The sequence below is a fragment of the Macrotis lagotis genome, chromosome 8, assembly GCF_037893015.1.
Source record: "Macrotis lagotis isolate mMagLag1 chromosome 8, bilby.v1.9.chrom.fasta, whole genome shotgun sequence".
NCBI classification, from domain to species: domain Eukaryota; kingdom Metazoa; phylum Chordata; class Mammalia; order Peramelemorphia; family Peramelidae; genus Macrotis; species Macrotis lagotis.
Window position 1 is genome coordinate 163,792,784 of NC_133665.1, and position 23,880 is coordinate 163,816,663.

The following is a 23,880-nucleotide window of genomic DNA, read 5'->3' on the forward strand; positions in this document are numbered from 1 at the left end:
ACCTTAAAATCCATTTAATCCTATCCCCCCCCCCCCCCCATTTTAGGTGTGAAGTAATTGAGATGAGAGAGATCAGGTACCTTACCCAAGGACTCAGAAGTGCAAGAACTGAGATTTGAACCCAGGTCTTCTGCCTGCAAATTCACATTTCCCCAGGTGGCTAGGTGGCGCAGTGGATAAAGCACCGGCCTTGGAGTCAGGAGTGCCTGGGTTCAAATCCGGTCTCAGACACTTAATAATGACCTAGCTGTGTGGCCTTGGGCAAGCCACTGAACCCCATTTGCCTTGCAAAAAAACCTAAAAAAAAAATTCACATTTCCCCTTATGGCTTGGGTGGGGAAATTGATTCCCATTTGCCTGTGGTACTTCAGGGCTCTGTAATTTTATCAGGTAGTCAGTCAACAAATGGCTGACTCTGGGAATACAAAGGCAAAAACCATTCTCTACTTTAGGCTGAATAAATTGGGGGTAGCCTCAGAGGGAAGGCCTAAGATTAAGGAGGGCTTCTTGCAGAAGGCAGAGTTTAAGTTGAGACTTGAAGGAAGCCAGGAGGTGGAGATGAGGAGCAGGAATAGTTCAGGCATGAGGGACAGCTGGGTCCAGAGATGTATGTGAGGAATAGCACAGAGGCTTGTGTCACTGGACTGTAGAATACATAGGCAGCTGGGTGGCACAATGAATAGAGCCCTGATCCCAGAGTCAGGAGGCCCTTCTAGGGCCATCTCCAGTCTTCTGGGTTCATATTGGGCCCTTGGACCCAGATGGCTCTGGAGGAGAAAGTAAGGCTGGGGACTTTGCACAGCTCTTCCCTTCAGTCCAATTCACAATCATGTCATGGCATCACCTCTCTGATGTCATGTTCTTCTTCTAGAATGAAGGTTAAACAGCAGTAGGAATATAGGGAGACTGGAAAAGGAGCTGGGGTTCCGGGGGTGCAGTACTCTAAAAACCAAGCAGGGGATTTTCATTTTGATCCTGGAGGTAATAGGGAACTTTTTGAATGTGTAATGTTCTTTGGAAAGAGCAATTCTAGCTGAGTGGGAGATAGATTAGAGAGGGGAGAGATTTGAGGCAGGGAGACCAGGGAACGAATCATTATGATTGTCCAGATATGAAGTGCTAAGGGCCAGCATCAGGGTGTGCTGGCAGTCAGGATTGTCTAAGAGAGATGCTGTGAAGGTTATGAGTGGGGAAGGGAGAAATTATAGGTTACCTCACTGACCTTTGACCCAGAGGCAGCGGTGGTGCAGCGGTGACTTGGGTTCAAGGCTATTCTGATCCTTATTGTCCCTGTGGCCTTGGACAAGTCACTTCTCTTTTCTGCACCTTAACTTCCTCTTCTCAAAATGAGGACAATGAGCTAGTTGCCTCTGATCTTTTCCACCTGGAAACCTGTGAGGAGCCTCTAAATTTCTCTGGGCCCGGTTCCTCATCTGTAAAACTAGATGACCTTGGAGGTTCTTTTGAACTCAAAGTCTATGATCCTTGATGCTTTTTGGTTAATGATAGGTTTCTTTTCTTCAATACCAGGTGTTAACATGTATCACCACTTCTGTGATTTTATCAATCTCTACATTACTCAGCACGTTAACAATTCCTTCAGTACAGATGTCAACATCATCATGTGGGATACTGTGAGTAAGATGCTGTGTCCAAAGGCATTGCTTCCTCACTTCTTTTCTCCTCTTCCTTCTTCTCTCACTTCTCTCTGTCCCTCCATGTTTCTCTTCTCTCTCCTCTCTCTCCCTCCTTCCCTTTCTTTCTCTCTCCCTTCTTTCTCTCATTCTCTCCCTCCTTTCTGTTTCTCCCTTTCTCCATCTTTCTTATTCTCTCCTTTCTCTCCTTTTCTTCCTCCCTTTTTTCTCTCCCTTTTTCCTTCTTTCTCACTCTCATTCTTTCTCCCCTTATTTTTCTTTCATTCTCTCCTCTTCTGTCCTCTTCTTTTCTTTTGCCGTCTCTTCTCTCCCTCTCCCTTCCCTTCTTCCTCTCTGTTTCCCTCCCTCTCCTCCCCCTCCCTAACTGTCTCTCTCCCTCTTCTTTCCCTCATTCTCCCTCTTCTACTCCCCCTCTTCTCTTTATGTCTGCCTCTGCCTCTCCCTCTCCTTCTTTCTCTTCCTCCCTTGCCCTCTCCACCCCTCTCTTCTTTCTTCCTTCCTTCCTTCCCCTCCTGTCTTTCTCTCAGTGTGAATACAATTATGGAATGTGACTGACTTCCATGAGACACTCAGAAATATGAACATTTGTCCTTCAAGATTGACAATGATACTCTTGAAAATAGAGAATTGAACATAGTACAATAGTACTGTGAACAAATAGTACACTGAAGAAAGTTCTCATTTTGGCCTTAGGACTTATGTTGAGAAACTTGGGGGCAAATCACTTAACTTCTTCTCATCTGTAAGGTGTAAAGTGATGGGCTGAATTCAGTAACCTCTAAGGTGCATTGCAGTCCCATGCCTATTGGTGTTGATAATTTTTGGTGCAGATTTTGTTGAAAAATTGTCTTTTCACACAGCATAAAGTAGAGGATGACCTTTTATTTAAGTGAAGTTTATGGATTCCAGTCATTTCTAGATACAACCTTATCCCATAGAACTGAACCCTTCCTTGTAGGAAAGAAAAATAGATAAATAAAAAATATGTTGTGGTGATTGTGCCTGGCTTTGGATTCAATGATCTCCTTTTATTCTTTCCTACCTCTCTACTAAGAGGAGACCTTGATATTTTATTATCTGTTTTCTAGGAACAAAGTGGGTCATTAAAGTTACCTTTGACTATTATTTTCATTTATGTTATTAATGGTCATTGCTTTTAGCAGAGTATTGGTCACATTTGATTATTGTTCTGGCTTGGCTTTCTTTGTTTTGAATCCATTCAAATGAGTTGAAATGTACTTTCTGTTTTGTCTTTCTCTTTGTTGACTCTCCTGTGAGTGGGCCAGTCTCTTCTGGTCCTAGGCTGCCCTGACTGGGTTATGATGACTTGTACAGTCTTTTCCAGCTCCCTTTCTGGTTCTTGTTTATCCAGGGTTACTCATGACCTCATAACTGTGTCTGGCAGTTTCCTTTTTTACAAGTCTTCAATATTTTTGACCTCTTTGCAGATCTGATCCAGTTGACCCTCTCCTGCTTCTTGATGCTCTCCTCTGTTGTCTTTCATGACTGTTCTTTTGTACTTCTTTTGCTTCCTTCATCTCTCTCCTTGGGTTCTTCTCTTCCATCCCTTAAGTATGGATTATAAGACCATTAAAATGCTTCATTGATCTTATTTATTTCCTCCTCCCCACTATTTTCTTCCTTTCTCTCCTATTCTCTCTCTCTCTCTCTCTCTCTTTCTCTCCCAGATTGGAAAAACAAAGCCTCCAATATACATAGTCTAGGAAAACATGCCCACATTTGCCATATCTAAAATCTATTCAACATTGTAATCAACTATTTGGATGGAGATATAAAAAGAATAATGAGGACACTTGCAGGTCACTCAAAACTGAGTGGATTAGCTAATATACTGCAGGGTGGAATCAAGATTATAAAAGATCTCACAGGGTTGGAGTGAGAATTATTCCGAGGTAAGATGTAATGTTGTACTTGCATTCTAAGCATCAATAGCACAGCTACTCATTGTGGAAAAAACTGTCTTAACTATAGTTCATTTGAAAAAAAAAGATCTAGGGATTTTAGCAGAAGAGCAAAGTGACTCTGCTTTCCCCCCGAAGAACTTGAATGCAATGCTTTTGGTATGTCCCAGATTTCACATGGCAGACTTTTCATGTCACATTTGCAAAACCGTAACAACTGATTTTCTATTATTTTCACATGAAATTGGTGTGGCTATCACTAGCTAATAGCTAATTTGATATTTAGTTCTTTAAGATTTACAAAGTGCTTTTATGTACATTGTCTCATTTGATCCTCATCCCAACCCAGTGAGGTAGGTGCTATTCATATTTTCATTTTACAGATGAGGAAACTGAGGCTAAGAGAAGTTAAGTGAGACAGTATTCAAACTTGGGATTCCTTACTCTGAGTCCAATGTTCTATCAATCAATCAGTAAACATTTATCAAGTATTTACCTTGTGCTGAGGAAATATAGTCCCTTTCCTTCAAAACTTACTTTCCAGTGGGAGAGTCAACACGTACATAAATAACTATATTAGAGATGATGATGATGGCAATAACAACAATGATAATAGCTAGCATTTATAGCCTGGATTAAAGGTTGCCAAGTGCTGTGATCGTGTTTTCTCTGTGGATGCTAACAGCAGTTGGTGCCATTTTTAATCTCCATTTTATGCATGAGAAATGTGAGGCGTTCGGAAGTTAAAGTGACTTGCCTAGGATCACACTTTGGAGTAATTGCCTGAGGTAGGATTTGACCTTTGGTCTTTCTGATTCCACATACTTCATCCTATCCACTCTTCATTTAGAGGGGAAGTCACTGGCCACAGGAAGACCAGAAGTCTTCTGCAGAAGGAAGTTTGCAATTAAATTTTTGTTGTTGTTGTTTTAGGTTTTTGCAAGGCAAATGGGGCTAAGCAGCTTGCCCAAGGCCACACAGCTAGGGAATTATTAAGTGTCTGAGGTCGGATTTGAACTCAGGTCCTTCTGACTCCAGGGCTGGCGCTCTATCCACTGTGCCACCTAGCCGCCCCTGCAATTAAGTTTCAAAGGAAATCAATGATTCTTAGAGTCTGAGATAAGAAGGGAAGGTATTTCAGTCAAGAGGGTAGCAAGTGCAAATCCACAGAGATAGGTCATGTATGAGGAACAGCAGGTATTACTGGGCAGTGTTGCTCATTTTGGGGGAAAAAGTACAAGAAAATTGCAAAGGGAGGAAAGAGACCAAGTAATGAAGAGTCTTAAATGTCAAGTAGAGGAATTTCTTTCTGATCATAGGAATAATAGAAGCAGCAAAGTGGTAAAGCAGCAAAGTGGGTAGAATGCCAGGCTCATCTTCCTGAGTTCAAATCCAGCATCAGACACTTTTTAACTCTGTGACCCTGGGCAGGTCACTTAACCTTGTTTGCCTAAGTTTTCTCATCTGTACAATAGGCTGGACAAGAAAATAACAAACTACTCCAGTATCTTTGCCAAGAAAACCCCAAATGGGGCCTAAGAGTGGGACACAGCTGATAGGACTCAACAGCAACAACAATAAAAGGGATAATAGGGAACCAGTGGAGTTTATTTAGTAGGGAGATGGCATGGTTAGACCTGTGCTTTAGTAGTCATTTTGACAGAATGGAGGATGCATTAGTGCCAGGAGAGACTTGAGGAAAAAATGCCATGTGTCTATAAATAGAAAAAATATTCCAATGTCTCTATTATTTGTTTATTTCTCCATAGTAGAAAAAACAGATTTGGGGGACAAGGGGCGGGAAAGTTTCCAGAGGAGATTTTACTGAATTATACATCACATCTCTGAAAAAGAGATGAATCAGAATTACTTTTTTTTCATTATTAAATTTCCCTTCCAAATGTCCCTGATTTTGTTTAAAGGAAAGGTCTGGAAATACCTTTTCTAATTGTACCTCATTCATTATTGAACTTCGGCAGAGATGTTTTCCTTTAGGTTATATAATGAAGAACCTTTTTTCAGAACTCATCACAGAGACTTGGAAAGGGAGATTTTTTAAAATCATTTCATCCAATAAAATTCAGTAGCTTTGATAGGACTTTGACATCTGCCCAGATGTACATCAAGACAGAATTCTCTTCACTATTGACTCAATCTTACAATTCAATATATAAATGAAACAAGCTAACCTCTTTTCTCTCTGTAGATATTTTTGTATGCCTTCACTTGCAGTGATTTTATAGGAAATGAGGCAAGCTCCCCATCAATCATTGATGAGGTTAATATCACAGACTTCATAAAGGTTGTGTATATGACATTATAGTCTTTCAGTGACTCATAGGATTCTCTTACTATGAGATTCCTTTTCTAAAAGTAAGGGAATTAGCTAAATTATCCATCAATCATTGATGAGGTTAATATCACCAACTTCTTATACGTTGTCTATATGACATTATGGTGCTTCAGTGGCTCATTGTGGGATTCTCTTATTATGAGATTCCTTTTCTAAAAGTAAGGGAATTAGCTGAATTACCCATCAATCATTGATGAGGCTGATATAACTGACTTCATTTAGGTTGTAATTTTGACATTACAGCGTTTCCATGAGTTGTAGGAATCTCTTACTAGTAAACTCCTTATGGCATCTAGAGCTCACATGAGTGATATTGTACAATAATAATAGAGAACAACAATGAGAACATAGGCATTTTTAGAACAAGAACTCATGTTGCTTTATGGTCAAAGATCTACCTCAGAGTTAGAAAGCTGCCTCTCACACATGCTGACTGTTTAACCCTGAGCACATCACCTCTTCTTTGATAGGAGTTTTGTCACAGAGACTTGCCAATACTAATGAATTCATCGATCCAAGACAGGAAAATAAAAGGCATCTAGCACACATAACCCTTTACATGTTAACTCTCCTAATATCTCATGTGAGCCTCATGACATCCTCTGAGGTGAGTACCTCAGATGCCACCATTATGCCTGGTTTACAGATGAAAAAAATGAGATTCAGAGAAGTAAAATAAAGTGCCCTTGGTTACACTGTTAATGTCAGAGACAGGATTGAAAATTCTCACTTCTGATTCCAAGGCTGACTTCAAGTCCAGCAGTCTAAATACCAACTTGACTTTCTTTCAGTTATGTTCTAAGGATCACCTTCATGAAGCTGTTCCCTGTCCCATGAACCCTTTTCATTAGACTTGGAGCTTCCAAATCTACATTGTATTAATTTTATTCTCTCTAGATAGCCACAAATGTACATGTGATCCCCTATGAGAATGCAAGCTCTTAAAGAGCAGGGGCATCTTTCCTTTGTCACTGTAATGCCAATGTGCCCCCATGCCAAATCCAAAGTTGGGAATTTAATAGATGATTGTTGAGTACTTGATTATGATTTTCAGAGAAAACAAACACACACCACGGCAGAATCTCTCCAAGAGGGTTTGGCAGGAAAAGTGATATGAAGCAGGATGAGGAGATAGACTCTTATTGCCAAAATATTGCTTCTGATAATGATTCATTAAGGCAAAAGAAATAAGTACTTTCTCTGGTCTTTATTTTTTTTTTCTTGAGTATCAGTCCTCAGGGTAAAAGAATATTCAGTCCTTTGTTTAAGTATTTTAACTGGTTTGACTCCTTTGGATCACCTATTGGAGAATGTTAAATCCTTGGGTAAGGCATCACTTATGCAGCCTCTTTGAAAAACACAAATTTCCCTCAAAATTCTAAATTCCTCTATTATAATTGTGTGTGTGTGCATGTATGTGTTTGTTTTTACATTTTCAGAGTTCCTATGGATATGGAGACCTGTTCAGTGAGACTTGGAAGGCATTCACTAACTATGACATCATCCATTTGAAAGAATATGATTCAAAAACGGTACTGAAAACTTTACACAGCTATGTATCATGGGCACATGATTTACTTGTGAGATAAAGACATCTTTGGAATAGATTTCTATTTTATCAGTATAATTTTAACAATAGAATATTGTCACTTCTGGAGAATTGAAAAATGTGTCTTTTTAGAAAGCGTCAGCTCTTTATAATTTCACAATATTCACTTTCACTTTATTTTATTTTAAAAGTTTTTTTTGTTTTTGTTTTTGCAAGGCAGTAGGATTAAGTGACTTGCCTAAGGTCACACAGCTAGTAAATATCAAGTGTGTGAGACTGGATTTGAATTCAGGTCCTATTGACTCCAGGGCTGGTGCTCTATCCTCTGCACCAACCTAACTGCCCCACTATATTCACTCTCCAAGAAATATGAAAAAACACCTCAGTTTCTCAACTCCCATTCTTTTGCCATTCTAGGGAGCATTGACTTTTTTAAAGTGTTGATTAGTTTTATTGAATTTTTTTTCTACTTCTTCATTTTTAAACAAAGATTCTTTATTAGACGGGCTAGCTCTCTGGGAGTGAGAACAGGAAGAGGTATAGTAGGAAATGCAGGTGATGGAAAACCAAAACATATCCGTAAAAACTTAAAAAGGTATCATCTGGTGGGTGGGTGGGTAACAATATTGGGAGGCAAAGAACTGCAATGAAAAGGGGAGCTAGCTAAATTTGGAGTCAGATGATACAGGTTCAAATTCTGGTATTACTATTTGACAGTTATATGACCTTGCATCAATTAATAACATCTAGTCTCAAATTTCTTGGGAAGGAATTGGACTAGATGGTCTCTAAAGCTGATTTTCATGGTCCTTTAGGATATAATACTAATTTCTCTTATACAGTCATCTAATACAAACTATATTAGATAGGCATACCTACACACATATTATGTATGTAATATTAATATACACACATGTTTGGATATATGCATATAATACTATATACATGTATGTTTGTATGCACATATATATCATATATCCCTACATATGCATATACATTATGTTTAACAAAATAATTAATAAAACAGCACAATATAGGTAATGCTCATTTGTAGTTTTCTAAATTACTCTGTGGCCTCTATAGTTTGCCAGCCATACAGGTTAAACCACCCTTTTTTCCAGGTGTGTTTCAAGGAAGCTATCTTTTCCTTGCTTCCCCGAATGAGATATGGATTGTTTTACAACACCCCCCTGGTGAGTATTTTTGATGAACTGGGTATATAAATGGATTCCTCAGGGACTTGGCTCTTGGCATCTTTTAAGATATAGATTATGGGCCCACAAAACCAGCTTTTGGGAATGGACCCCAGCTTGGGTGTGACAGCACTGACTTTGATTTCAGATCTCTGGCTGCCAAGATACAGGACTATTTCGAGCATTTTCCCAGCATGTGTTATACAGGTTGAACATCACAAGAGATGGACCACAGGTAAGCTATACAGTGAGTGTCCTAAACTTGCCCTTTCTCCTTGCTAACAGTTAAAACCAATAAACAGAAGAAAATCTATTTATCCTTTTTTTTGGGGGGGGGTCTGAGAGGGTGGAGATCAAAAGTCAGTCTCTTATGACTTTATGGCATGTTGAGTCACCAGGCGTGTGTTTTGGAGAGAAGAAAGCAAATTCTCCCCCAGTTAGTCTTTTTTTCACTTCTTTGGTCATTGACCCCAAACTAAATAGAACAGGAAGAGTTAAAAGGAAGAAATGTTGTAAGCAGCTCTTAGAATGTAAACTTGTTGAGGGCAGTACAATTTTGATTTTACTTTTGTACTTGTAGTTTCTGAACAGTGCCTGGCAAATATAATACTAATTAGCTCTAATTGTAGAGTTGACATGCTCTGTTCCCTGGCTAGGATTGGGAGTGTTTTGTGTTCACCATGGGATCTGGTTGATTAATGGTCCAGATGGAAAGGATGCTTAGGGAATCCTGATCAAAGAATTTTCAGAATTGTATCCAATTTAGTGAGTTTCTTTATTGAGAACAGCAGGCAAGTTAATCCATGGCATGTCCCCAAAGTCTTAGATACTAAAGATTAAAACCGCACTAATACTTTGGTGACACCCTGTCTTTCCAGTAAGTACTATAGCATAATTTGTCTTTTCTGTTTTTAATTCAGGATGGAAAAATCCATGTCACCATTCTTGCCCGCAGTACAGAATATCGGAAGATATTAAATCAGAATGAGGTTGGTTTTGGCTGAATTTACTTTGTAGCTTTTTTATATTAGAGAAAATTTTTTATTTAAATTAGTAGTTTTTATAAGCATAATAAAGTGAGCATTGGACCTGGATTTAAGAAGAACTAATTTCATATCTGGCCTCAGATCCTGACTAACTTTATGATGCTTGGCAAATCACTTTACCCCTTTGTCTCATCTGCAAAATGGGGATATAATAATACCTACTGTATTTACGGCCCTACCCAAGACCCAGTGAATTTACCCTTTTGGGGATCAATTTTCATACAATTAATCTCAGAGAAGCAATTTTACTTAGAACTGGTCTTGGAATCTGGAAGGTTGGGGGTCAAATCCTGCCTCTCCCAAATCCTGGCTGAGTGACCCTCAGCTCAAACAACTCTTTAGGACCACAAGGCAGCACCTACTCCTTTACTTGTCCTATTTTAAAGAGGAGGAACTAGACCTAGAAAGGTTAAGGGATTTGCCCAAGGCCACACGGTAGTGAGGATCAGAGGCAGAATTTGAACCTCTGACTCCAGAGGGTTTTCCATTGTGCCATGGCTGCCTCTGGGATTGTTAATTGAATGAAAAATTGGTCAGAAAGGGCCACAGCTCATGAAAAGTGGCAACAAATGACAATGTAGTGAGCTGGAGCTGAAGGCTCTGTTACTCTGATCCAATTGTGGGCTCTCACATACCACACTGATAGACAGTACAGTAGGAGGAAGCCTGGTACATTTGAAAGAACACTAATTTTTAAAATGGAATTTTATATATTTTTTTCAAATAATAAAAATCTGTTGTCACCTTTTCTCTCTCATCTCTTTCACTTCCATTGGAAAGAAAAATAAAAATGGAAACCTTTTAACTAATAAATATAGTTAAGTCAAACTAATTTCTGAATTGACTGTATCTAAGAAATATGACTCAGTCTGTACTCTAAACCTATCACTTCTCTCTCTCTCTCATCATAATACCCTCTGGAATTGTGATCAAATTTTGAAGTCTTTCAGAGTTGTTTGTTTTTACAAAGCTTTTGTCATTAACATTTATCGTTCTTTTGGTTCTGCTTACTTCATTTTACATCAGTTCAAACGAGTCTTTTTTTTGGGGGGGAGAGACTAACTGATGGAGTACAGTGCCTCTGTGGTACTAAGTCCCAGATTGAGAAGAAGGAGCATAATCTACTGTGGCTCACACCACTGGGAGAACACATCTGGTCTTATCTGATTTCCAGACCTCTTTGATAGGAGTCAGCTCACATGCACTGATTGAATCAGAATGAGAGCAATCCTCTGGGAGCTCCTCGGGTGCGGGGCCTTTCATAGGATGCAGAGAATCTCTTCTCTGGTGGGCACAGATCATGAGCCACCAATGGCCAAGAGGGACGTGAGGCAGAATGGAATAGCACAATCAGCTTCCCAGTAGCAGGCAGGCTGCTGCCCAGGTCCTTGCCTTGTAGCATCAAAGTAGCCCGTCTTTGGGGCCAGCCTCCTCTTCTTGAGGTGGGTTTGGAGTCAGTGCCAGGTTCCTGGAATGAAGGTAGAGACTGTGGTATAGAACCAAAAGTCAGTAGATCCTGTATCAGTTTTTAAACAAATTTTATAATTATACATCCCTCCTCTTCTTCCCTATCCCATGGGCCATTCTTTGTCATAATAAAAGAGAGAGAAAAGAAGATTGCTAGATTTCAATTAGAGGGTTTGGGTTTGAATCCAGCTCTTTTCCCTCAATCTTCTGTGACCTTGGACAAGTAACATCATTTTGTGCCTCAGTTTCCTAATCTATAAAATCTTAAACCAAAATCTATAAACTTGTTACATTTTTTTTCCTGATAACTTTGGTGTTATCTGTTGTGCCCAACTTTTTGTGACTCCATTTGGGATTTTCTTGGCCAAGATGCTGGTGTGATTTTTTTCCACTTCCTCCTGTAGTTCATTTAACAGACAAGGAAACCAAGGCAAACAGGTTTAAGTGACTTGGCTAGGGTCACACAGCTAGTAAATGTCTGAGACTGGATTTGAACTCAGGTTTTCATAACTCCAGGGTCAGTGATCTCTCCACTGTTTCACATTTTGAAAATTATTTCAATATATTTTCCTTTATAATCCTAAAGATCATATGCATCTAAAAATTTTATTTTGAGAAGAGGTTCATGACACAAAAAAAGAATATGAACCCCTGGTTTTGATATCTTCTAAGTTCCTTCTTATCTCTAATCCATGATCTTATCTCCAATGATCCCTGATTTTATGAAACCAGTTCAGTGAGACTAATGAAATTATTAGGCCAATCTGCCTTAATAGGTAATGTTCTACCTGTAAACCTCCATATAGGATACTGAGCTTTTCCATCTCTGGCTCATGAGTGGAATTTACTTTTTCAGTTACAAATTTTAGGTGACCATATTCCTCTTAAGGAATAGATTTCATGAAAAGCCAGCAGGTACTGAAGATATGACTTTCTTTTATAATTGGGTTTGTAAATTAATGATAAAAGCCCACATGCATTAATCACATTATTTTTAATGAAATTACATCTTTCTGCAGGGTTTAGGAAAGGATTCACTTTTGATAACAGTTCTATGATATGACTGGAAATTAGGATGGTAGGGTCACAGTTCTGGAATTAGAAGGTATCCCAGAGTTCATCCAGCCCAACCTCCCTATTTTACAGTTAAGGAAGCTAAGGTTCACAGAGGCTAAGGGTTTTCCTAAGGTCACAGAAGGAATAAACAGCAGCATTCAAATTTGAATTAAGAGCCCATGTCTACCAGTTGATTTAAACCTCAAACTTGCTTAATTGTCTTAGGAAAAGGAAACTCAAATTCTCTTGCTCATCTACAGTTATCCATTTTACATTTAGGGGAATAGGAGGGTGGTGCTCCTTTGATTTGGAAAAACTAAATTTTTTTTGACCTTTCTTTGATACCAGAAAAGTCTTAATTTTTTTCTTTTTCTTTGGATGTATAAAGTTCCTTATTATAAAAGTTAGGTTAAATATTTGGTCATGGGCCATATATATATATATATTATATATATATATATTATATATATATATTATATATATATAATTATATATATATACATACACACACACATATAGTTCTGTACATATATTTTATGCATTTCTGAATTTTTAACCTTTCTGTCATCTTCTGGCCTTCATGTGTTGTCTGTGGTTTCTGCAAAACTCTCAAAATTCTCATTTAGTTTCTTACGCTGATGCATAAGATGCATCGAAATTGCATTGGCGAAAATCACACTGTAGAAGGGATAATTGTAGTCCTCCTTCAGCTCTGATGGAAATGGTATATTCATGAAAATTTTGGAGCTGTCTAGGAAGGAAACCTGCCTTGTGAGCAATTTGGGGAGGGGGGGGATAATTTATGTACCCTTTTGGCATAGGTAAATCCTGTAATAGATATATGTGTGTGTGTGTGTGTGTGTGTGTGTGTGTGTGTGTATATATATATATATATATATATATATATATATATATATATATATATATATGTATTACAGAAAACCTGCCAGTACAGGGCTTTTACTATCCACTATTACTAAATTTAAAGTGATTTATAAGTTAAGGCAACATAACTGTGGTTTTAGCAGTATGAGACCCAGTGACCTCCTTTTGTTAATGGAGTAAGTGTTTCAGTCTTAAAAGCATTCAGAGGGTTTCCCCAGCAAAAATAACCTTGACTTCCATTTTCAGATGACAGGTTAACATTTCTAGTTTCAAGAAAAAGACACAGAGCTCACTTGTAGCTGTTAAGACATTAAACCCAGTCCTGCTTTTCTGTTCTGGTTGAAAGTGACATGAGGAAACTTTTTTTCACATAAAATATGAAATGTGATTTTAGCCTTGATAATTTTTTGGTATGGTAAGAGAGGAGATGAGTGGAGGGATTTCCAATCTAATTGGTTTTCTTTCTCCCTAGCTTGTAAATGCATTGAAAACTGTGTCTGCATTTGAGGTCCAAATAATAGATTACAAATACAAGTAAGTATGGCGCTGCCCCTTGTGCCTCTGCTGACTTTTATTTGAACCTTCTTAAGGAGGAGCTGGAGACTTTGAGCCTGAGATCATCTGCAGACAGGAATCATTAATTGTTCAAATATTTATGAAAAACAGATTTGCATTGGGATTTTAAATCCATCCTGCCCATAATCTAAAGAGCTTTCATCTTGATGTCTTAATGTTCCAGATAACTTTCTAAGACTTTGAGAGTTCCTTTCCTATATGGGTTGGCCTACATGGCTGATGAGGTCCCTTTCCACTCTTAAATTCTGTGATTTTTGTGGAATGGGAAGCTCATTGAGTGTTGGAGGTGAAAGAGATGAGGAAGTCTAGGAGGATGACTATGCTTTAATTCTGTGATACAGACCCCTAAGCTTAGAAAACTCTAACTATACTATTCCTGCAGTTCAAAGTTGTCAGACATTTATTAAGCACCTACTGAATGCAACTGGAAGAGATAATATAGTAAGTAAAATGGAGATAAAGGATTTGATTCGCCTTTGCCTTTGTGCTAGAGGCAACAGACTTTAATGGCTAGATAACTTGATCTCAAAGCCTGGAAGACCTGGGTTTAAATCTTTATACTGGTCAGGAGACTTCTCAATTCATTGATGAAGATCTTTCATTTAGTAATTAGTCCTCTATATCAATGAATGCCATATCCAGTCCTTATTCTTGTCTTTTCCTCCTTAGCATGTAGTAGGAATTTGATCAATGCTTATTGATAACAGATGGCACGAGCATTTCTCATATTTTAGTTCTTGCCTCCCTACATTTTCTCATGACATGCCTCTTATCTTCAGGGAGATTGGCTTTTTGGAACAACTGAAGATTACACACAACACAGACATATTTATCGGCATGCATGGTGCGGGCCTGACACACTTGCTTTTTCTCCCAGACTGGGCCGTGGTTTTTGAACTGTGAGTTGGATTCTAAGGACTACTTGATTGGGTCCAGTCTTGTTCCTTGCCCTGGGTCTGAGTGTGGACATTTATTAGCTGGATGATCTTGGGAAAGTCATTTCCTCTCTATGATCTTAGTTTTCTCATCTATAAAATGAGGGGATTGGACTCTATCTCACTTCTAGGTCTATGATCATATTAGAGATTTATTCTTGGAATAATTGCAGTCAGTTCTTGGGTGGCATATTATTAAGGGAAGAAATACCATAGGTTCTCAATGTCAGATTCCAGTGCAAATTATTTTTGCACGTACTTTGAAATTTTACACTTGGATTGGGTTAGCTATGTGGTTATTATTGAACCCCCAGAATTGTAACTCTAAGCCTGGAAAGGGACCCCAAAGACATCTAGTCCAACTCTCCCTCTTACAAGTGAGAAAACTGAGATCTGGGGAATTGATATCTTATCCTAGGTCACCTAGGTAGTGTCAGAGATGAGATTTGAACCTAGAACCTTTGGTTTTAGAACCACTTCTGTTCTGGTAATTGTATTTTCCAACCAATTACAGAGCTATTGATATCTGGGTGAACTATCTAGATAATTCAAGCACATTAGCTGATTCACAATTATCTAGTCTATTGCCTCTGCTCTTTTATCTATTCATTGCCTTGACTTTATGGTAATCATAATAAATGGTATTTATAGAGTACTTTCAGGTTTATAAAATATTTTTACAATCATGTTCTCATTTGAACTTCACAACAGTCCTGTGAGGCAGATAATAAAGAAAATTGCCACAGTGTACAGATGAGGAGACTGAGGCTGAGTGACTGATAGCCTTGCCTAGTTGGTGTCAGAGGCATGTCCATTGTTGTCCCTTCCAAGCCTAGGCTTCATCTCTTAATAAATGTGACATTAGTATTTATTTTTTAGCATGCTTACCTTAGAGACAGAGCAGAATAATCCATTCCTGGTAACTTTTCAAAATTTTTTTTTCTTTTCCTTATGGTTTAGAGATGAAAATCTATTTGTGCTCCAAAAGTTGTTTTTTTTTTTCCAGGGAGGCCTTTTATTTTCTTAGGAATTGTTTTCAGATTCTGATAAAGAGTTTATGGGAACATTATTTAAGAACATCTTTGTGTCTCTAGGTACAACTGTGAGGATGAACGCTGCTATTTAGATCTAGCCAGGCTGAGAGGGATTCACTATGTTACGTGGAAAAAAAGAAGCAAGGTTTTCCCTCAAGATAAGGTAAATCCTGGCCATATCATATTCTTGTTTTTATTTCACCTAAAATGTTAGACTCTCTCCCATAATGAAGGTAAGGGGAAAGGAATAAGTATTTAAAGTGCCTACCTTGTACTAGGCTTTGGTTTGGTACTTTACAAACTTCATCTCACTTAATTTTCACAACTTTGGGAAGTAGATACCATTACTCCCACTGTACAGTTGAGGAAACTGAGGCAGGCAAAAGTCAAATGACTTGCCCAGGGTCACATAGCTGGTAGGTATCTGAGGCCAGAGTTGAACTTAGTTTTTCCTGACTTCAGACACAAATCGCTGAACCACCTAGCTGCCTTAATAATCACAATATTTTGATAGTTTCCTATAGTTTTATCCCCTAACCACAAACCTGTGAAATGGATACTATAACTTATGCTTAAATGTGAAAGGTTTTATATACTTTAATAATATATATTTTAATTAAGTATATCTAATGAATTAACTACAATGCTTTAGCCCAAGTAGTTTTTTCCTCTCTAATTGGTAAGTTATTTTGGCTTAAAGGAATAAGAGTTAAAAGAAGGAAATCTCATTAGTTTCCTAGTTCAGTAGACAGGTAAATTCTTGAGGTCAGGGCAAATGAAATACTTTGCATTTGCTTATCTTTTCATTGGTATCCCCATTGAAGAGAATGTAAACTCCTTGAGCATGAGGGCTATTTAGGTAATATTTTTATTTATTTACCTGTATATTGTCTATTTTTCCTAGTCCCTTGTTCAACACTCCTCCCATGCAAGCTCCTCAAAGTTAGGAAAAGATTTGTTTTTGTGTATCTGATAGATAAGAATGTGGTACTAACTCCTCAACTCTTTTCCTCTATCTGTACCCATTTTGGTAGTTTGGTTGGTTTTCCACAATGGGTTAGCCACACTTGCTCTCAGAATACTAGGGATTATCCTATTGTGGGAGAAAGATATATGTTAACACTTAAAATTATAATTCCTGAACCCCCACTGGTGTCCTTCCCATTTATAAAATTAGTCAAAAAACACCATTAACTTTTTAAAAATTATTGATATTTTTTTCTGTAGTCTGTCTCCCTGTCTTATGACAAGAAATTATAACATTAAGACTTAAACAGGGCAGCTAGGTGGCGCAGTGGATAGAGTGCTGGCCCTGGAGTCAGGCGTACCTGAGTTCAAATCCGGCCTCAAGACACTTAATCATTACCTAGCTGTGTGGCCTTGGGCAAGCCACTTAACCCCATTGCCTTGCAAAACTTAAAAAAAAAAGACTTAAACTTGGAACATTATGAACTATGAAAGTGCCTCTTCTGAGCCTTTCCACTCTCTGCTCTCTCCTCTTGGATGAAACCCTTCTCTGCTCCTATTATGCCTCTAGAGCACAATGTAACTCAACCTCAAAAACTTGGGGTGTCTTGACACTCCTTAAGCAAAAAGCAGTTCCCTCTAATCCCAAATCCTGCAAAATTCTTCAAGATTTGCATTCACTAGGGTCTGGGGGATTTTTTTCCCAGGAGCAGTAGAAGGCCTTCTAGGCAAGTCTTTCAGGGGTTTTCTCTTTCTCAAACTGAAGATGGAAGTTGTAGAGGCCTAGCTCTTGACTTCCAGTGGAGGATGATACTTTCATCCAGTCAGCTCTTTCAATCTAACAGAGCTATCCTCCTGAATCCTTACATCCCAAAGCCAGTCTCCACTCTGCTCAGCTACTGTCAAACTCTTGGCTCATTGGCTTCACTCCATGGTCTCCTGTAGTCTCTAGCCTGATGTTTTGACTTTTCTCATCACCTCTGATTTCCCCAGCTTCTGTGGTTGCTGATTCCTGATTTGGTTTCTGATTTCTAGCCTCATTCAGTTTCTCACTCGTCAGCATTCTCTCCGTGAACAGGGAGTGACCCATCTCTAACTTAGCTTGCAAAATTAAAATTCTATATTTATGTCAGAGATGACACATAATTATTACATTATAGTCCCATAGTCCCAGAACAGATCTCTGATCCAGGCTTTTCTAGGAATAAACATCATAGTCCTGAAATGTCAGATTCAAAATAGCTGCTGGTAAATGGAGGCACTGGGAGCAAGTTTACAGTAGCTAGAAACTGCTTTCACCCAGTTTTTTCAGAACTCAGTATCTCACCTCAGCACCTCCTGCCCCACTTTTTTTCTCCTGGGAGACTGCTTTCTTCTCTAGTTATTCTAGCAGTCTATGTTTCTTCCCAGTTTCTTTTTATTTCTTTGTGTTTCACACAAAATGTCCTTTATCCCCCTACCTCTTTCAGCTAGTAAAATGTTAACCTCAGAAAGGTACCTTGCATTAGATTTTGTATCCCTAGCTCCTGGTCTAGTCCTTTATACTCACAAGGTTCTGGTAAATAGTTGATCAGTTATATAATTACAATAGTCAAACCCAGTCCAGAATAAGAGATATAAGAATTCATTCCCTCCCTTCTCTGCAAAAGGCGAGGACTAAGGGTACATAGAACATAGTATCAACTGTAAGATTTAGTTGGTATTTTGGTTAGCTATCCTGAATTGCTTCTTCACCCTCCTTCTTTCTTTTTAGCATTATGTGGACTGTGACAAAAAAAAAATTAAAGCTTTAGCCAGAAAAGTAGCAATAATTTTAGTTAGATTTTCCCTTCAGAAGGAAAAAAATGACTAGTAAAGTAGTTATTTTTAAAAATGACTTGGGCTTCCTTGTATCCCACTCTCTGCATAGGGGAAAGGAAAGATTTATTGGGAAATGAAGATAATGTAAAAACAAAAAGATTAATTTTTTAAATGATAGACTTGGGTATTGGAACAGGGTGTGTATTTTCATAGGAAACTCCTTGGTGAGGAAACTCATAAGACAAATGTAGGTTAATATGTTCTCTGGAAATAGGCTTATGGAGTGATCTCAAACATTGAGTCTTGTTCAGTTATACAGTCAATAGGTGTCAGAGGCTGGATTTGAACAGTTTTTGTCTTAGAGGTCAGTTCTCTAACCATTGTACCATGCTGGAGGAATTGAGTTTTGTTAAGTCTCTTCCCCCTCAAAATGTCCATTCGATTTTGTTCATTTTTTCAAGGCTATATTGAGCAACTACTAAGTTTGAGACATTGGTTTAGGCCTGGGAAGATGGTCTCTACTCTCAAGGATTTCACAGTCAGTTTAGGGGAAGTGCTATTTAGTCAGACTGGAATAGGAAGGTAAAGATTGATTCTTTGATTTTATTGGTGCTGGAAACTTGCAGATGAGATTGACTACTTTCTCTACTAGTGCAGGCCACTCTCAGAGAGTGATATGACCACTAATCCATACAGAAAGATCCTTTGGGACTACATATTGACTGAGTTGTAAAACTTATTTTATCCATGTTTTATTGCACTTTTCTTTATCTCTTTAAATATTTCCCAATTACATTTTAATCTGGTTCAGTTTGCACTCCCACTGGTATCTGGCCCAATGTTTGGCATCTCTGTGTAAAAGAGTTTAGCATCTCTGTCTAAGAGAGCTGGAACCAGGTTAAATGTAATTGGGAAATGGTTAACAAAATAAGTAAAAAAATGTACAGAAATATAGATAATATTAATTTGTGCTTTTCTAAGTCAATAATTGGGCTGCAGGAATCATTCCTATTTTAGTTTGCACAAAAGTTAAGTGACTTGCTCAGGGTTACACATATGTTCCAGATGATACCTGACTGTGTGACTCTCCATTTATGCTGCCAAACTTTCTCTTGAACAAATATATCATACACATACACATCTACACACATACATACATTTATAATACATTTACATACATATGTAAATAAAATCAATAAATAAACAACAGATATTCATTGGATTGAGCTTTAGCTCCATTCCTATAAGCTACCTGGAACTGCTAGCTTAGAAATAGCCATAAAAGTTAGTCAGTGACAGAACTGCATCATTTCTTTCCTACATGGGAAGCAAAGACGCAAGGAACATTGGTTGTTCACAAATGTTTTCTATTTCTGCAGGGTCACCATCCAACTCTAGGAGAACACCCCAAATTTACAAACTATTCTTTCGATGTAGAAGAATTTATGTCTCTTGTCCTCCAGGCTGCTGAGCATGTATCTCAACACCCAAAGTGGCCATTTAAGAAAAAACATGATGAACTATGAAAAAGAAATTTCAGTTTATTTTCTGTCAATTTCACTGGCGTGGAATGGAAATCAACCAGGATCTAAGTACCTGAGTGACAAGCTCACGAAATTTTTAAAACCAAAAACGTGCCATATTTATACCAAAATGCAAATCTAGAGTATTGAAGTGTTTGAACTCTGGTCTTTCTTGACCATTCTTTCTGCTTTCTTTGTTATTGCTATTTATCAGGAACCATTTAAGACTTTTGCACTGATCATTTTAATTCTCCCATTTTGTAAATGTTTTCAGGCTTATAATAATGGTTATTATTATTATTTTTGGGGGGTTAGTGGTAATGAAAGTTTCATGGATGAGTTACTGAGTTTCAGAATCTGCAAAGATTTTGTTATTGTTGTTATTTTCATTTTTATGATATGATAATGATTGTAATTTCAATCATCACTTCAGTTTATTTCTGACATATTTGGATTTATAGGACCAGAAATTGAGAGCCCAAAGGAATCTTAGAGGCTGTAGGATTAGAGGAACATAAATTCTGGGTTTAGAGCTAAGCTCTAAAGAAAGGGAAACTTTTAAGTCTGACTTTTATCTAACAAAGAGTTGATTCAAGGGTCGGCTAGGTGGCATAGTGGATAAAGCACCGGCCTTGGAGTCAGGAGTACCTGGGTTCAAATCCGGTCTCAGACACTTAATAATTACCTAGCTGTGTGGCCTTGGGCAAGCCACTTAACCCCATTTGCCTTGCCAAAAAAACCTAAAAAAAAAAAAAACAAACCTAAAAAAAGAGTTGATTCATGAGAGAATCTAACTCATTTTACTAAAGAGGAAATCAAGACCCAACAGGGTTAAGTGAGTTGCTCAGAGTTAATAGCTAGTAAGGATCTGAGGAAGAATTTGAATCCAGGTCTTAATGAATCCAGTTCAAAATTTTATCCACCAAACTTTTAACAAAGAACTAACCCTTGTTTGAGGCACACGCAAAAAATAGAATTTCAAGTATAGTAAGCCAATAATTCTTTCAACCTTAGTCAGATTTTTCAGTCACTTAAAGTGTATGTCAGGTATCCTGAGATTAAAATGTATCCTATGCAATTGTGATAGGATGTGTATTACTAATAGGAGTCAACTTTTAATGTGAATTATGTATGGTATGGCAAATTCTTTAATTTTTTTTGGTTAAGCAAGCAGTGCTTGCTTTGCCCTTTAATGAGGGAAAACAAAAACCCCTAATTTGTAAAGTGTTTCTTTTAAAAGATGGCATAGTTCCTATCATTGAGGTAGGTAAAGTCCTAATTCTCTAGATCACCATCCCCATTGAAAGATATAAGTTTTAGTTCTTCATAAGTTTCTGTATTTAACCTGTCAATGTAGAGTGTTTTATTCTGAATTATTAAAAAAAAAAGAATCTATAGAAGGATAACATTATGAAAACAGGTAAGATCTTACTTACTAAACTCTATTTATGAATGGAAAAAGTATCAAGATCAATTCTCCTATTTATGCCCTTCTAGGATACTTCATTTCTGTTGTTAGAATTCATTCTGTTGCAAAATGAGTTTACAAATGTCTAAACACTTGCAAAGTTTAAATTTTGAGTCTCTTAACTGCCTTTTGTTAAATGATTGTAAGGAACTTCCTAGAGGTTAGGTCTATTTATTACACTGCTTATATAAAATCCAGATGAATACCTGGAGCACTAACTGATCCACAGGTTGGTTCAGGCCCTTGAAAAACTCTGTTCTCAGAATCTTGGCTGATTGCAATGGATTTTCTAATCATGGTTGTTGCTGCTTTTCCATGTGCAGAATACTGAGCAATTATTTAGGAAAACAGGCTTCACTCAAAAGGGAAACAGTCAAAGTTGCACTTTGGGACAGGATCAAAAATTGTAAATGCAGTATTTCTGTATTTGTGTTATTACCTCATTTTACAGAAGTGTCTAGGACAATGTTGTTTTGTAAAGTAGCGTGAATTTAAGAACATTTAGCTTTTTTTAGAGGAAAGCTATATTTATTATTCTTTGCACATATTTTAGAGAGTGGTAAATTTTATAAAAACAGGAGAATGTATCTGATAATTATGTGGTTAACTTATCAGGCTTTAAAAAGCAGTAACAGAAGGAGCAGTTCTAGCATTTTCAAACTTTAAAAATTTTAAAGTGTAAAATTTGCTACTTTTATCAATTCATATTTTTAAGATCAACCTGTAAAAAGCCTATAATGTCTTTTTTTGGGGGGGGGAACATGCTTTTGAAATAAATCTTTTTTTTTGTATTTTATTTTGAATGTCAGTTTTATTTCTAATAATGATTTCTCTTTTTGAATATGAGCTTCTTTCGTTGGAAATCTTGTTTAAATGGTTTATGGCACATAAATTTTGTTCTGCTGAAGAGACCTTGATTTGGTAAGTCAACAAAGGAAAATGCAACTTTCTTAATGTTGTTTTGAGAAACCTGAAACCATTTTCTGGCACCATTTTCTTTCCTTTTACTATTGGAAGAGAAATCAGAAAGTTGGGCTAGCCTCTTTTATATGATTTTCTTTATATTTATCTTTCCTAAGGATTGAATTCTGATTACAGTTAAATTCTGCAATTCTGTAATTCTGTAATCTTTTTTTTTTTTCTCAGCTATTTACTGGAAATTAAAATAAACTTCCAATAGTTCTGACTTATGTGACAGCAGGACTCTGGGCAAATCGCTGAATATTTCAGGGTTCCCAGATGGCTTTCTAAGACTGGAGCTAATTATCATGTATACAATAACTGTACCTGAAACTTCCTGTGGGTACACCAAGGAAGTCAAAAGTCTTGATCTCTGTCCCCTGTCCTCAGTTGAAAGAAGTTATCCTTGGTTGTTGAAAGAAAGAATAAGGCTTAGAGATGTGTCAGAGGCAGCATGATGAGGTGGATGGGAGGCGAGTGATTTGGAAGACCAGGGTTCAAATCCCACCCCTGACACATAATGGCTCATGCCCTTTAACTCAACAGTGCCCCAGGGAACCTTTTTTAAAATTAATTAATCAATTTATTTATTTTTTAAAGAAAGATTTTATTTTTTGAATTTTACAATTTTTCCCCTAATCTTTCTTCCCTCCCCCTACCCCCATAGAAAGCAGTCTGTTAGTCTTTACATTGTTTCTAGGGTATACATTGATCTAAGTTGAATATCCCAGGGAACTTTCAAAAGGGTGCAGAAGCTGCTGATCTATCTCTGTTAGGAGTTTCCATTTCTAAACTGCGAGTGCATCATACTGAGATGGAAATGCATGCCCTGCCTCCTAAAACAAAACAAAACAAATACATCATATACAAATTATTATATCATCCCTTACTATATAATTATATAACATGCTATATTACATCATATATATAGTAAAAACATTGAAAGATAATGTTTCTTGCACTTTATTAGATAAAGATTATTCAGTGAAAAATTTTATGAGATTTCAGAGGCCTTCTTAGGCTTTTTTTTTTTTTTACAGAAGTGTTTCAGAAGTTCTGCAGTAGTTTTCATAGTCTACTCCCCTAAAAGGGAGGAGGAGGAGCAGCAGCAGCAGCAGCAGCAGTCATAGTAGATGACTACTATTAGTAGATTCTGTTCTCCCAATACTGTGGGTATCCCATCCATTGGCTTTAATCACCACCCACCAATTGCCTTCTTAACATACATGATTTTTATCTATATTCTTTCATCTATCAGCTTTGTTTTTGTTTTTTGCAAGGCAGTGGGATTAAGTGACTTGCCCAAGGTCACACAACTAGGTAATTATTAAGTGCCTGAGGCTGAATTTGAACTCAGGTCCTCCTGACTCCAGGGCCAGTGCTCTATCCACTTCATCACCTAGTTACTCCCTTCATCTATCTCCTAGAGCAGGTTGGTTTGGTGTTGGGAGCCTGTGTCTAGGTCTTTTGATATTCCATGGATACCAAAGAA

General features: G+C 37.6%; 1 protein-coding gene across 2 annotated transcripts in view; it reads left to right on the forward strand.

The window, feature by feature from the left end:
- The window catches only part of EOGT (EGF domain specific O-linked N-acetylglucosamine transferase), a 42,386-nt gene extending 19,007 nt beyond the window's left edge, over nt 1-23,379 (forward strand). For both annotated transcript variants that reach the window (XM_074198775.1, XM_074198774.1), the window contains 9 exons: nt 1,531-1,634; nt 7,370-7,462; nt 8,601-8,672; nt 8,821-8,907; nt 9,593-9,661; nt 13,599-13,660; nt 14,482-14,601; nt 15,732-15,834; nt 19,817-23,379. In XM_074198775.1, the coding sequence (XP_074054876.1) occupies nt 1,531-1,634; nt 7,370-7,462; nt 8,601-8,672; nt 8,821-8,907; nt 9,593-9,661; nt 13,599-13,660; nt 14,482-14,601; nt 15,732-15,834; nt 19,817-19,963 (857 nt within the window). In that variant the 3' untranslated portion in view covers nt 19,964-23,379. The remainder of the gene's footprint in view (nt 1-1,530; nt 1,635-7,369; nt 7,463-8,600; nt 8,673-8,820; nt 8,908-9,592; nt 9,662-13,598; nt 13,661-14,481; nt 14,602-15,731; nt 15,835-19,816) is intronic.
- The last annotated feature ends 501 nt before the right edge of the window (nt 23,380-23,880 follow it).